This window comes from Miniopterus schreibersii (assembly GCF_964146895.1).
Source record: "Miniopterus schreibersii genome assembly, chromosome: 4".
NCBI classification, from domain to species: domain Eukaryota; kingdom Metazoa; phylum Chordata; class Mammalia; order Chiroptera; family Miniopteridae; genus Miniopterus; species Miniopterus schreibersii.
Genome location: NC_138105.1, coordinates 12,245,283 through 12,259,730, shown reverse-complemented (window position 1 = coordinate 12,259,730; position 14,448 = coordinate 12,245,283). Strand labels below are relative to the sequence as shown.

The 14,448-nt window shown below is 37.7% G+C and overlaps 1 protein-coding gene and 1 long non-coding RNA gene across 4 annotated transcripts in view; one reads left to right on the top strand and one right to left on the bottom strand.

The window, feature by feature from the left end:
* The window catches only part of LOC308556140, a 76,816-nt gene extending 64,974 nt beyond the window's left edge, over positions 1 to 11,842 (bottom strand). The window contains exon 1 of the long non-coding RNA XR_013998679.1: positions 11,697 to 11,842. This is a non-coding gene — a long non-coding RNA (uncharacterized lncRNA). The remainder of the gene's footprint in view (positions 1 to 11,696) is intronic.
* Positions 8,223 to 14,117, top strand: LOC308556137 (ovomucoid-like). 3 transcript variants are annotated; one of them, XM_081135251.1, is made up of 5 exons: positions 8,223 to 8,701; positions 9,101 to 9,187; positions 10,151 to 10,176; positions 11,142 to 11,260; positions 12,167 to 14,117. In XM_081135251.1, exons 2-5 carry the CDS (start codon positions 9,124 to 9,126, stop codon positions 12,222 to 12,224), a joined length of 267 nt encoding a protein of 88 aa, XP_080991377.1. In that variant the 5' UTR covers positions 8,223 to 8,701; positions 9,101 to 9,123; the 3' UTR covers positions 12,225 to 14,117. The 3 variants fall into 3 exon arrangements, with proteins under 3 accessions (XP_080991377.1, XP_080991376.1, XP_080991378.1); XM_081135250.1 differs by having other exon boundaries at positions 8,275 to 8,766; XM_081135252.1 differs by having other exon boundaries at positions 8,276 to 8,701; positions 9,114 to 9,187.
* Positions 14,118 to 14,448: the final 331 nt, after the last annotated feature.

Genomic DNA, 14,448 nt, shown 5'->3' with positions numbered 1-14,448 from the left:
CTTATATCAGACCAAGTAGACTTCAAAATGAAGACCATAACGAGAGACAAGAAAGGCCATTACAGAATACTAAAGAAATCAATCCAACAAGAGGATATATCCCTGATAAACACAAATGCATCCAATATAGGAGCACCTAAGTTTATGAAAAAAGAACTTCTGGAGACCTTAAGGAAAAGATCAACAGCAATACAGTCATACTCGGAGACTTTAACACCCCATTCACTTCACTGGATAGGTCTTCCAGACAAAAAATCAACAAGGAAACAGTGACCTTAAATGACAAACTAGATCAGATGGATTTAATCGACATTTACAGAACATTCACCCCAAAGCTGCAGAATATACATTCGTCTCAAGTGCACATAGGACATTCTCAAAGATAGACCACATGTTATGACACAAAACAAGTCTCTATAAGTTCAAGAAGACTGAAATCATATGAAACATCTTCTCGGATCACAATGGCATGAAATTAGAAATCAACTACAATAAAAACACTAAAACATTTAAACACATGGAGACTGAAAAGCATGATTTTAAACAATGAATGGGTTACCAAAGAGATCAAGAAAGAAAGAAAAAACTTTCTGGAAACAAGTGAAAATGAACACACAACAACCTCAAATCTATGGGACACAATGAAAGCAGTCCTGAGAGGGAAGTTCATAGCACTATAAGCCTACCTCAAAAAACAAGAAAAACTTCTAATAGACTCTTTAACCCAAGAACTTAAACTTAGAAAGTGAACAACAAGAAAAGCCCAGAGTAAGCAGAAGGAAAGAAATAATAAAGATCGGAGCAGAAATAAATGACATAGAGACTAAAAAAAACAGTACAAAAGATCAATGAAACCAAGAGCTGGTTCTTTGAAAATATAAACACGATTGATGAACCTTTAGCCAGGCTCATCAAGAAACAAAGAGAGAGGACCCAAATAAACAAAATCAAAGAAGAAAGAGGTGAAATAACAACTGACCCAACAGAAATGCAAAGGATTGTAAGAGAATACTATGAACAACTATATGCCACCAAGCTGGACAACCTGGATGAAATGGATAAATTACTAGAAAAATACAACCTTTCAAAACTCAATCAGGAAGAATCAGAAAATCTAAATAGGCTGATAACTGCTGATATATTTGAAGCAGTAATCAAAGGGCTCCAAGGACATGAAAGTCCTGGACTGGATGGCTTCACAGGGGAGTTTTACCAAACATTCAAAGAAGAATTAACACCTATCCTCCTCAAACTCTTTCAAAACATCCAAGAGGAAGGAAGACATCCAAACTCCTTTTACGAGGCCAGCATTAGCCTAATTCAAAAACCAGATAAAGATACTACAAAGAAAGAGAATTACAGGCCCATATCCCTGATGAACATATATGCTAAAATCCTCAACAAAATATTAGCAAATCAGATCCAGCAATATATTAAAAAGATCATACATCATGACCAAGTGGGGTTTATTCCAAGGATGCAAGGCTGGTACAATATTTGCAAATCAATAAACGTGATACATCACATAAACAAATTGAAAGATAAAAATCACATTATCAAATCAATAGATGCAGAAAGAGCATCCAATAAAATCCAACACGGATTTTTGATAAAAACTCTCAGCATAGAGGGATTATACCTCACCATAATAAAGGCCATAATGACAAACCTACAGCCAACATCATACTCAATGGGTAAAAACTAAAACCATTTCCCCTAAGAACAGGAACAAGACAGGCGTGTTCACTTACACCACTCTTATTCAACATAGTACTGGAAGTCCTAGCCACAGTGATCAGAAAATAAGAAAACATAAAAGGTATCCAAATTGGGAAGGAGGAAACAAAACTGTCATTATTTGTAGGTGACATGATATTGTACATAGAGAGAATCCTAAAGACTCCACAAAAAAACTACTAGATTTAATAAATGAATTCAACAAGGTAGCAGGATACAAAATTAACACCCAGAAATCGATGGCATTTTTATACCCCAATAATGAACTCTCAGAAACAGAAACTGAAAAAACAATTCCATTTAATATTGCAACTAAAAAAATAAGATACCTAGGAATAAACTTAACCAAAGATGTAAAAGACCTGTACTCGGAAAACTACAGGACATTGAAAAAGGAAATAGAGGAAGATATAAACAAATGGAAAAATATACCATGTTCATGGATTGGAAGAACTAACATCATTAAAATATCCATATTACTCAAAGCAATCTATAAATTCAATGCAATCCCTATTAAAATACTAACAGCATATTTCACAGATCTAGAAAAAACACTTCAAAAATTTATATGGCACCAAAAAACACCCCAAATAGCCACAGTTGGAGGGATGGCAATACCATTTATCAAGTTATACTACAAAGCCACTGTAATCAAAACAGCCTCATACTGGCACAAGAACAGAAATATTGATCAGTGGAACACAACAGATTACCCAGAAATTGAGCCATGCCATTATGGTCAATTAATATTTGATAAAGGAGCTAAGAACATACAATGGAGTAAAGACAGTCTTTTCAATGAGTGGTGTTGGAAAAATTGGACAGGTACATGCAAAAAAATGAAACTAGACCACCAACTTACACTTCACACAAATGTAAAATTAAAATGGATAAAAGACTTAAATGTAAGCCATGAAACCATAAAAATCCTACAGGAAAACATAGGCAGTAAAATCTCAGCCATCTCTCATAGCAATATGTTTTCCCAATACATCTCCTAGGGAAGAGACACTAAGGATAAAATGAACAAATGGGACTGCATCAAAATAAAAAGCTTCTGCACAGCAACAGAAACTATCAATAAAACAAAAAGAAAGCCTGATGTATGGGAGAAAATATTTGCCAACGACACATCAGATAAAGGATTAATACCCAAAATATATAAGGAACTTATACAACGTACCCAAAGGAAGACAAAGAAACCAATTAAAATATGGGCAAAGGACATTAATAGACACTTCTCCGAAGAGGACATACAAATGGCTAAGAGACATGAAAAAACGCTCAACATCATTAATCATCAGAGAGATGCAAATTAAAACCACAATGAGGTATCACCTCACACCTGTCAGAATGGCTCCATCAACAAGTCAACAAACTACAAGCACTGGTGAGGATGTAGAGAAAAGGGCACCTAGTACACTGCTGGTGGGAATGCAGACTGGTGCAGCCACTATGGAAAGCTGTATGGAGTTTCCTCAAAAGATTAAAAATTGGCCTGCCATTTGACCTAGTGATCCCACTTCTAGGAATATATCCTAAGGAACCCAAAACACCAGTCGGAAAGAACTTATGCACTCTTATGTTCATAGCAAGGCAATTTACAATAACTAAGATCTGGATACAGCCCAAGTGCCCATCAGTAGATGAGTGGATAACAAAGCCGTGATAGGTTTACACCATGGAATACTATGCAGCCATAAAGGGAAGGACCTTTTAACCTTTGGCACAGCCTGGAGGGACCTGGAGAGTATCATGATATGTGAAACAGCCAGTCAGAAAAAGGCAATTACCACATGATCTCACTTATATGTGGAATATAATAAACAAAATAAACTGATGAACAAGGTGGATCCCAAAGCATAGAAGCATGGAACAAACTGAAGGATCTCAGAGAGAAGGCGGGTAGAGGGGTGTGGGTGGGGAGAGATTAATCAAAGAACTTATATGTTGATAAGCATAACCGATGGGCACAGACATTGGTATGGGGAAAGCTTGGGGCTGGGATGGATGTGGGGTGAAGGGAATCAGTGGGGTTAAAAAGGAGACATGTAATAGTCTCAACAATAAAGAGAAGAAACATTAATAATATATATACAACATCTTTACAAAATAAAAAAAAACATATAGAAATGCCAAAAAAAAGAGAGAAAATAAGCTCTATCACCCAGAAGAAACTGACTTTAATATATTGATATATTAGCTTCCATTAAGATCTGGCTTTTAAAAAAATTTTGACCATAGGGTATATTCACAGATTTCATATGCTGATTTATGTGATCTTAAGATTATGAAAGTGATAAATGCCCCAATGATGATGATCAGAAAGAAAAAGGGAAAAATGCGTTGATGAAGACACGGAGAGACCTCAACCTCACACATTGCGAGTGGACACGGAAGAAGCTACTTCAGAAAACAGGTTTTCAGAAACTTCAACATGCACCCACCATATGATCCACCCATTCCACTCCTACTGTTCCCCCAAGAGAAAAAGAAACAAAACCTATGCTCATACAAATACTTGTGCACTAATGTGCACAATAGCACTGTTCATAATGGGCTAAAAGTGGAATCAACCCAAGTGCCCCTGGTCCCAATATGTTGATCAACACCAAATGGAACACCATCCATCACTTAAAATTAATCACCTTCCCATAGACCACATAAGGTGTGTGAGCTCCCATATCGTTATGCCCAGTGCAAGAGGCAAGGGTAAAGGACCCCGTGTCACTCCCTTCTATGTACAGGAAATGGTGGGAAAAGGCAAAACAGTGGGGAGAGAGTATCGAGGGCAGTTGCCTGGGGCTGGAAGTGGGAAGAGGGATGGATGGCAGTCGGGTGAGAAGACCTTTGGGAGTCATGTCACTCATCTAAAACTGGATTGTGATGATTTCTGTATATTTACAAAAATCATTGTATTATACCTGAAAACGATTACAGTTTGGTAAGTAAATATCTCAATAAAGCAATTGTTAAAGTTACACAATAGCAAGTTATCTTAATAAGTTTGTTTTAAGAGTCATTTAATAGCAAGTGTTTCCTTTTCATTAGCAAAGTGGCAGGTTTTTAAAACACTTTTTGAAATGTTAGGTTAAGTTTTATTTTAAAATATTTTTTATTTCCTTGTGATTTCTTCTTGATACATGGGTTATGGTGAGGTGTATTCTTTCATTTCCAAGTATTTTAAAATCTGAGAGATCTTTATGTAATTGATTTCTTACTTGTTTCTATTGTGTTCAGGGTACATACAACACATAACTTCAATTCTCCTCCTTTCAAATTTGTTGAGACTCCCATTCTAACCTGGTATGTATACTTGATCTTGACAAACATCCCATGTGCACTGGAAAAAAAAAAAAGTATACTTCTCAGGTTGGGGTTTAAAGTGCTGTAATTGTCAGTTATAGCAGGTTGGTGGATAATGTTCTTCAAATCTCCTATGTCCTCACTGACTTTAAAAAAAAAAATTAACTTTATTTTTAGAATACTTTTAGATTTACAGAAAAAAAATTGCAAATATAGTGCAGAGAGTTCCCATATGCCCCACACCCATCTTATTAACATCTTACATTTGTATGATACTTTTATTACAATGAATGAATCAATATTGATATATTATTATTTATTTAGATTCCCTTTGTTTTTACATAGTGTGCTTTTTCTGTTCCAGGATCTCACCCAGGATCCCCCATGACATTTACTTGTCACATTTCCTTAGGTTCTACTTGACAGTGACGGTTATGAAAACTTTTCTTGATGACCTTGCCAGTTGTTAATTTTGTTGCTTTCAAAGTTCCTCTAAGGGAATTTTTGTGATGTTTTTGTCATGATTAGATCTGGGTTAACGGGATTTGGGGAGTAAGACCAGGGAATGCCTCAAAACTGTAGGTTTTCAATATTGTGGAACTTCTCTTCTCACTTTCACGTTACTCAGGAGGGAGTCACCATCTAATGAGATTTTTATGAGAACTAAGTTAGATAACAGGTGGGAAACTGCCTGACACAGCTTTTGAAGATAAACATCAGTCACTGAATAAGCGTTCCCATTGGCTAATAGACAACAACTTCAGGGGGCACAATGAAAGACCCTAGAGAATCCTGAAATCTGACTTTACCGACCAATTTATCCTTACTGCCTAATATAGTGAATAACACATAGTAGGCTTCATGTAATGAGTTGAAGAAAAATAAAAGAGAACACAGGCATGCATATGCCATGTTTGGTGAAAAAACTATTTTAGAAGCTTCTATAAAGAAAACAGCCATGTAACCAAGTGGAGGTAGTTTTATATTTTCATGAAAAATATTGCCTTAAATATAAAGAAAAAGACCTTAATGAAGATAAAAATCATTTAACATTTTTGAGTGAAATATGTAGGACTTTAAGTTATATTGGATTTTTCGTAGCAAACATATACCACTTAAACTTCCATTGAATAATTGAGCACGGAGAATCAAAATCCTGAAATCACAAAATCTTAGAGGTGACAATGAATTTGAACATCCCACCTTCCATCCTGTGCTGCACAGGAGGATTTTCTATCACCTATGAATTTAAGGCCCTGTTTGGGAAGGATCTACTAATTCTAACTGTAGAATCCACTGCAAAATGAGAATACATTAGAGCCATAAGGATTGACAACATCATCAAAATTCAGTAAACACCATAATAATAATATTTTAAATTCCCATAAATAAGTCTGTAGAGAAAGAAAGAGAGAAAGCAAAGCAAATTGTTGAAATAACATGTTAAAGTCGCTGGGAAGTGCACTAAGAGCTGCCCCATAAGGATTCTGAGCCTGGAACAGGGTGGAGAGGCTGAGCTGAGCTTCTCTAAGCAGCTGGGCCCCAGGCCTTCCCCCACCCGCCCCAGTTCCCTGGGCCTGTGCCCCTTCTGTTGCGGGATAATTGATCCTTCCTACTTGTTCAGTCAGGACTCATACTTGGAACCTGCCTGTAACCTCGAGAGAAGAGGATTGGGGATTGTGTTTGTGGTCCTTGAGAAACAGATGGCAAGTTGGGGGCTGAAAACGCTAAGATTTTATGAGAGGAAACCGCTGTGAGAGAAGATGGACAGGAGGCGGGGAAGCTGGCAGAGCCTTCAGACCACAAACTTCATAGTGAAGGAGAGAGAGGAAGTTTGGTGGAAGTGTCCTAGACTCCTGGGGGATCAGGAAACCATCAGAAGCATCCATTTCTAGAATAAGTGGCCAGTTGTGATTTCAGAGTAGAGCTGAAGGGGCCTGAGTCCGTTGCACTTCCTGAAGCTGGGGTTCTGCAAGGCTGATTCTCAAGGCATCAATCACCAGGGCTTACTGCAGCCTCAGGGCTTCTCAATTCCAACATACAGGGGGCTAGTCTGCTATTAGTAAGTTATAATAAAGTAATTCAATCAAGTTAATTGATTTTTTAGAATTCTCAGCTTGAGCTCTAGTGCAACACTCCCTTTCAGGAGTTAGAGCTTTAGGGGACGCCCCGGTGTATCCCACATATCCTTCACTTAGTTATGACAGTTATTCTGTGTATGTGCTGTGCTTAGGTCATCAGCCCGGCGGATCTCTGTGTTCCTTTGAAATGATTTCTTTATTACTTTGAAAGGGAAAATATTTGCCATCATGTTCTTACATCTTATCACTGTGGAAAGTACATCTATTGTGATAAGTTTGACCATTGGTTGCACAGATTGGCTTGATTTTCCCAGGATAAGAGAGTGATGTAAATAAGTGGACATCACAGTGTGGCTGTTAGAGACTGAAAGACAAAACAAAATTGATCAGAAAGTGAGCAGTGGAGTAAAACGTTCTTCAATTCCAATATGAAATGTCACACATTAAATTGGGATAAATATATTCGGTATATATTGTTTTAACCACAAACCTCAATGGACCACCACCCACTTAAATGGAAAATGTTTTATTTTCACAACTCTCCTATTATTTAGGAAAAAAGGCCATGCAATTATATGAGTTAGCCAAATGCAGCCCCCCCTTCTCCTACATCACCTCGCCTTACCTACCTTATCCAAATGAATCTTAAAGAAGTATTCTATATTTTTATTCCCTCTAAATTTCTCTATAATTTCACTACACCCACATACAGACACTAGTGGGGTTTGTTTAGTTTTCATACTTTTGGTAATTTATATAAATGAAACAATACTTTGTATTCTTACAGGACCCATATTTTACACTTTATTTGTGGCCTTTCTGTATTCAGATACTTAGAGCTGTAACCCACTTTTCACCCTCTGTAATATTACACTGTGTAAGCGCATCAAAAATAAATATTTAAATGGAGAATTGGATTGGCTCTATTTTTTCCTTTTGTTTTATTAGTTTCAAGTCTTCTACTCTTTGATCTTTAACCTCTCTCAGATGTTTGCACTCACTAAGGTTGATGGCCCAAAGTAGAATTTTTAGAAACAGGATATGTGCTTTTTCACTTCCTCAGGATGATCATGAAAAATGATATTCTATTGCAGGGAGGAGGTAATGTTTTAAACATAGTGTATTATAATGCAGATTTTTACTTTTTGTAGGATACTAAGGGCCTAGTTGTGCATCTAATTCATTTCCCAAACGTCTTCTCTTTCTTGCTTTGATTCTTTCCTTCCAGCTCAGTAGCTTGAAGACCTTTCACATCTCCTCCCTGCCTTAGGGTTTCAAAGCTCTCTTTAGTACTTTATCTGCACCCACTCTTCTGGGTCTATCAGGCAAAATCGTCCCAAACCTCTTGCTGAGGGAGACCTACTGGGAATGATCTGTGTGGCATCTCTCACCAGCTATTTCCAGCATCCAGGAAGGACACAGAATACCTGTGTGCCCTGTGCTATCGGGAGCCATCTGTTTTAACCCCGCCAGCTCTTCACCAGCAGGCTTATAAAGGCGGGGACAGAGAAGGGGAGCTAAACAGGCCCAGTCTCCAGAGCCGTGGGCCTTGGTCTCCACCGCCCTCTCTGTCGCAGGTGGGTCAGGTGGGGCAGGTGTGGGGTGGCCCTGGTGTGCGGCATCACTGGGAGGATGACTCCAGGTCAGTCTGCCCCAAATAGTCTATATTCTGGGGAAACCCTAGGGTTCCAGTGCTCCTGTCTCCTTCAGAGGTCAGGCTCTGTGGGCAGAGCCTGGGTTTGGGGTGTCAGCTCCTTCCTCAGGGTGCTGAGGGTGTCCTGGGGCTTCTCTGGTCCCCACGAGGCCTTCTGTTTGCCTGCATGTGTCCTTTACCCTGTGAGCTTGGGGGAAGTGAAAGAGAAAAAGTCCCATATAGTTAGGAATCTAGGGCAGTGGGGCAGGTCGTCCACCCCTAAGGAGGTTTCACTGAGAAACAGGAAATTTGTCTCCTGTTCTGTTGTAAACGTTTTGTTCAGGTTTCTCCTACAGATCTGATAAAATGTTGTTCTCACTGGGGATCAAGGCTGTTTTGCTCATTGCCCTGGCATTCTTGGATTATGCTGGTGAGTACATTTCTGTTTCAAATGAAGCAGGTCCCACATCTTAGAAACTGCAGGTGACAAGTTCTGTTTATAGAAAAGGAGCAGTTTCTTGCATTGGGTTTGTAATACTTAAGCTGGAAAATAAAAGAAACATGTTGCAAGTTTGATTTTTAATACTGCATCCCTGGATTGCTTTCTCGGTTTCCCACCTTAGAGAGATGGAGACACAGGGTGGGGTAGAACGGGAGGTAGAACTTGGCTCTTTGTTCACTTATGACTAACGATTTTACGTCTTTGTGTTTTTGGTTTTATGAGGTCCGATTCCATGGTTGCCAAATGCAGACTGTGGGGGGTAATCATGTCCCTTAGATCTGATGATCTTTGAGAATCTTATTTGTTCTTTCTCAGATCTGAGTCCACCAAAGTCAGAGCTTTGTGTAAAGTGAGAACTCATTGGTCCCTCTCCTGGCAAGTTACCCTCCTTCAAGCACAAGGGACTGATGGCTTCCCCAGTAGGGTAGCTCGAGGTGTTCAATAGACGCCTGGCATTGGACCTGAGCACTATGTCCTTAAGGGGGAATTAATTTCTTCATGTCAAGTGACCTATGCAAGGCCTATTCAGTGACATTAAGCAAGGCCCTGTCTTCTCTGACTAGGATGTCTCATTTATAGGAAATAAATACATAGAAAGAGCTATGGAAACTTCACAGGAAAGTTTGGTGATTATTACACAACACATACAATTATTTTTCAAAGTGTGAGAATGATTTGGAATTATGTTTCCAAGTTCAGCACTATTTTGTGGATTTACTGTTTTGATTCTACCACTAAAAGCTCACCTCAGGAGTTGGGGGTACTGGGTAGGCCATTTGTATAGTATTTTGCTACTAAAACATATAGGTTCCTCCCACCAGAGACACTAACTTCTCCCCACTCTTCTTTTTATATTTTTTTTTTGTATGTTGGTACCACAAACTGCTTTAGCTCTTTCTAACCCAGCTGAGAGATTGGTAAGTTAATACTGATTATATTGGAAATTGAAAAAGGTAAACTTTTAATTTTTTTTTATTGTAAGTTTTAACAGCAAATATCTGAACACTATGTGGAACAGAATGAACTTTCCAAACATTTTTTAAACTTTTGATTATTACACTAAGTTCAATAAATAAAATTTCGCCAGCCATATAAAACCATTTGGCATGTTGGACAAGACAGAGACATCCCATTATTTCAAAGATTCCATTACTGGGTATCCTTGTTATCTGCAAGCATCTGATAAAAGTTATAGTATATTTAAAGAAGAATTGTTTATCCTAGTAAATCACGAGGATTAAAAGAGAAAATTATTCACTGAAAGGTGGACAAAATAATAATTTTCATATATCCATAGAGTGTAATATTATATGAAGGTGAAGAAAATAAACTACAGTTCTAAACATCTAAATAGATAAAGATCACAAAGACATTAAAGCTGGTCATGTAAGAATACATACAATATTGTTTATGTATGTAAATTATCAATACTGCCATTAATAACCAAATTTTACATATACATAGAGAGAGAGACACACACACATATATACTCATATATAAATACTAATATACAGGAATATCCGCATATGTGGTGATAATCTGAAAGCATCAGATTCTCTAGTAGTGAAACCACTAAGGTAAGTACAAAAAATTCAGTTTTATGGTTCCTCGTTGTAAGAAATAATGGAGGAGATGTGATGCAGGAATGAGGAGAAGTGAGAGCAAAGTGGCTACATTATAAAAATACATTCAGCTTCCTGTTTGTTTTTTAAAAATGACATTGAGTTTGTAAAAATATATCAATAACGTTTTATGTCTAAGTGGATTGTTTATTTCCAAATACTTTTATTCCATTTTGATGCATGATATTTTGTAGTTAGGATAGAGAACATTTTATTCAAAAAATTCATTATCAGACAAATTTTATGTTATTTATGTTTAGGAGCCAGACTGTACTCCGTATAAGGAAGCTTTATATAATTGCACTGAAGAAATGGATCCAATCTGCGCAAGCAGTGGTCAGACTTATCCCAATACATGCGACTTCTGCAATGCAATGATGTAAGAACACAAGGCTAACTCCTTGCTCTATCACAAAGTGATAGAAAATCCAGGTTCCTGATAGTCTAGGCACAGTACATATGAAAAATAATTATACTACCTCAGTAAATGCCCCAGAAACACACTTGTACCTTTCCCACAAGTTCTCATTGCTTAAAGCTGTTTTGTATTTGACCTTTCAATGTATCTCTGCTGGATATTCTGTAAATGTATAAGTCAGTTAATTTAACTTAATTGTGTCGGTATGACTTACTAATGACAGTTGAAGGGCAATATATTGAATTCTGAACCCATAGGATACCTGACAACCTCTGTGATGTGGTTGGTGTCCAGCCACAGGGAGCATAACTGAGCAAGAAACCCTCCTGACCACAGAAATTGGGGATCCATCACAGTGGCCCATCCATGCTAGGAGAGGGTGCTGCTGGGGGCCTACCTTGTCTCCTGAACTCCATGAGAGACTGCAACCTTCCTCAGAGAGCAGGGCACTCCAGGGCACTTCCACCCGGCTCCCTTCCTATACCCTGCCCTCCTAGCAGTCTGCAGGCTAAAGGCTCAGCCAGCCTTCCTACCTCCCTCCTCAGTTTTTCTCAGGGTGCTTCCTCTTATTTAACCTCCAGATTGGCTCCTCTTCTGGAGAACCACTGAAACAATCTCTACTCCTCTCCTCTCTCAAGCCAGGGTGGGTTCCAAGGCTGGATCAGGACTGAGCTTGTAGGAAGAGCCCAGCAGCCCCAGGTCAGGGGAGGAAGTGCTCAGGGCTGGGGGGCACGTGGGTCCCAGCTGCTTGAGGAAGCAGAGCACAGCCTCTCCCTACTGTCCTCATTTAGAAGCACTTAGTGCAATGCCCAGGTAATTTGAAATGCTGTTTGTAATAACTCTTTTTTTTTCTCTTTTTCTTTACAGAGAGCAAAAATTTGGACCATTTAAATTTTATTCTTATGGGCCATGTCCTCCTGCCTGAGCTACAGACTCCTATATCTTACTCCTGTCACTTTGTGGTAATCCTACTTTGCCATGGATTCTATAGCCAATTAGAGTCCATTCAATCAGGGCTTTAAACTCCTAAGTGGCCAGGCAAAGCCTTCTATGGTAGACAAGATGGAATATAAGATGTTGAAAATTTTTTCCAACTCTAAGAACCTTTGATTGATTTTCATTCTCTGTTCAATTATTAAATAACAGTTCAAAAGCTATGTTAATCGTGTGTTTGATAATATATACCTAATGCAATTTACAATCATAAATATTTCAATGAATACAATGTTAAATATTATCTCTAATAAAAATACCTTTTATGTTTTATTCTTTGATCAGTGGGTTAAAATACAAGACTACTTTTGGTAACTCTAAGTGAATACTTTTAAAGGTGAAAAAATAATACATTGCTTTGGTGTTCATTAAAATTTCAGCCACTTTGATTCTGAAAGAATCAAAACTTCTAGAAGAGGGATCTAGGACGTCACTCTAAGAAGCACCCCAGGTCAATCTCATAATTACTAAAATTAGGCAACATGGATTTCTATTCTAAATTAGAGGCCATTTTTATAATTGAATGAACGGCAAAGCCTATTCAAAGATATTGTATGATTTGTGAGGCTTGGGGGAAAATGACATTATTTTCTTAATTGCTTACAAATCAGTCAAGACAAAGGTTCGTACTGTGCTTTATATAATTGAGATACTAGGCCAATATTAGATATATGACTTGCAATTGTTTTCTCTGATTTTTAGGTAGTATATTTTAATTTATCGATGCACCCTTTGTTGCAATTTTTATGAATTAGTGAACTCCAACTTACCTGTTTTTTCCTTTGTTGCTTGTACCTTTGGTGTTTGGTGAAAGAAATTGCTGCATAATCCAAGCTGAAGAGGATCTGTACCTCAGTTTCCTTCTGGGAGTTTCATAACATTAGGACTTGCATTTAGATCTCTGATACATTTTGAGTTAGTTTTTGTGTATGATGAAATTATGGCTACAAAGTTATCCTTTTAGCATGTGGCTATCCAGTTGTCATAGCACCATTTGTTGAAAAGACTATTCTTCACCATTTAATTTTCCTAGAATTCTTGTCAAAAATCGATGGATTATTCAAGACAGTGTGGCACTGGTCAAAGAACAGATGAATAGATGAGTGGAACAGAGTGAGGAGTCTAGAAATAGACCCATGGAAATATAGCAAACTGATCTTTGACAAAGGAGGAAAGGCAATACAGTGAGGCAAAGACAGTTTTCTCAACAAATGGTGCTGGAATAGCTGGACATCTACATGCAAAAATCCTGGACACAGACATTACACCCTTCACAAAAATGAACTCAAAGTAGATCATAGACCAAAATATAAAATGCAAGAATATAAAAGTCCTCGAAGAGAATATAGGGGAAATCCTCGCTTGTTCCATGAAATAAATAAATAATAAAATGGAATTCATTAAAATTTAAATCTTCTGTTCTTATCAAGCGAATGAGAAAAGAAGCCACAGGCTAGGAGAACTATTCCCCCAAAACACACCTGATACAGGCTTCTTACACAATATATACAAAGAACTCTTATTAACTCAAAAATAAGAAAACAACCTGATTTAAAAAAACAATCGGTAAATGACCATAACAGACAACTCATCAAAGATACAGAGATGGCAAATAAACATATGCAAAGATGCTCTGCATTATGTGTCTTCAGAGAAATTTAAACTAAAACATGAGATGCTACTAAGTCGTACACTGGGTGAAATCAGGAAGACTGACAACACGTGCTGTCGAGGATGTGGAGCACCAAGAAGTCTCATACATTGCTGGTGGGAATGTGAAATAAAACAGCCCCTTTGGAAGACAATTGGGCAGTTTCTTTTAAAACTAAACATAAATTGAACAATCAGGATCCTTGATATTTACCCAGAAGTGTTGAAAATTTATGTACACACAAAAACCCTTTATTAATGTGGCAGCTTTATTCTTAATTGCTAAAATTGGAAGAAACAAAGACATCTTTCAGTACATAAATACATAAACACACTTTGGTGCATTTGGACAGTGGAATATTATTCAATGATAAAAAGTAATGAGCTGGAAGTCATGAAATGAAATGGAGAAAACTTAAGTGCATATTACGAAGTCAAACAATCCCGATCTAAAAAGGTTATATACTGTATGATTCCAACTATATGACATCCTATGAAAGGCAGAA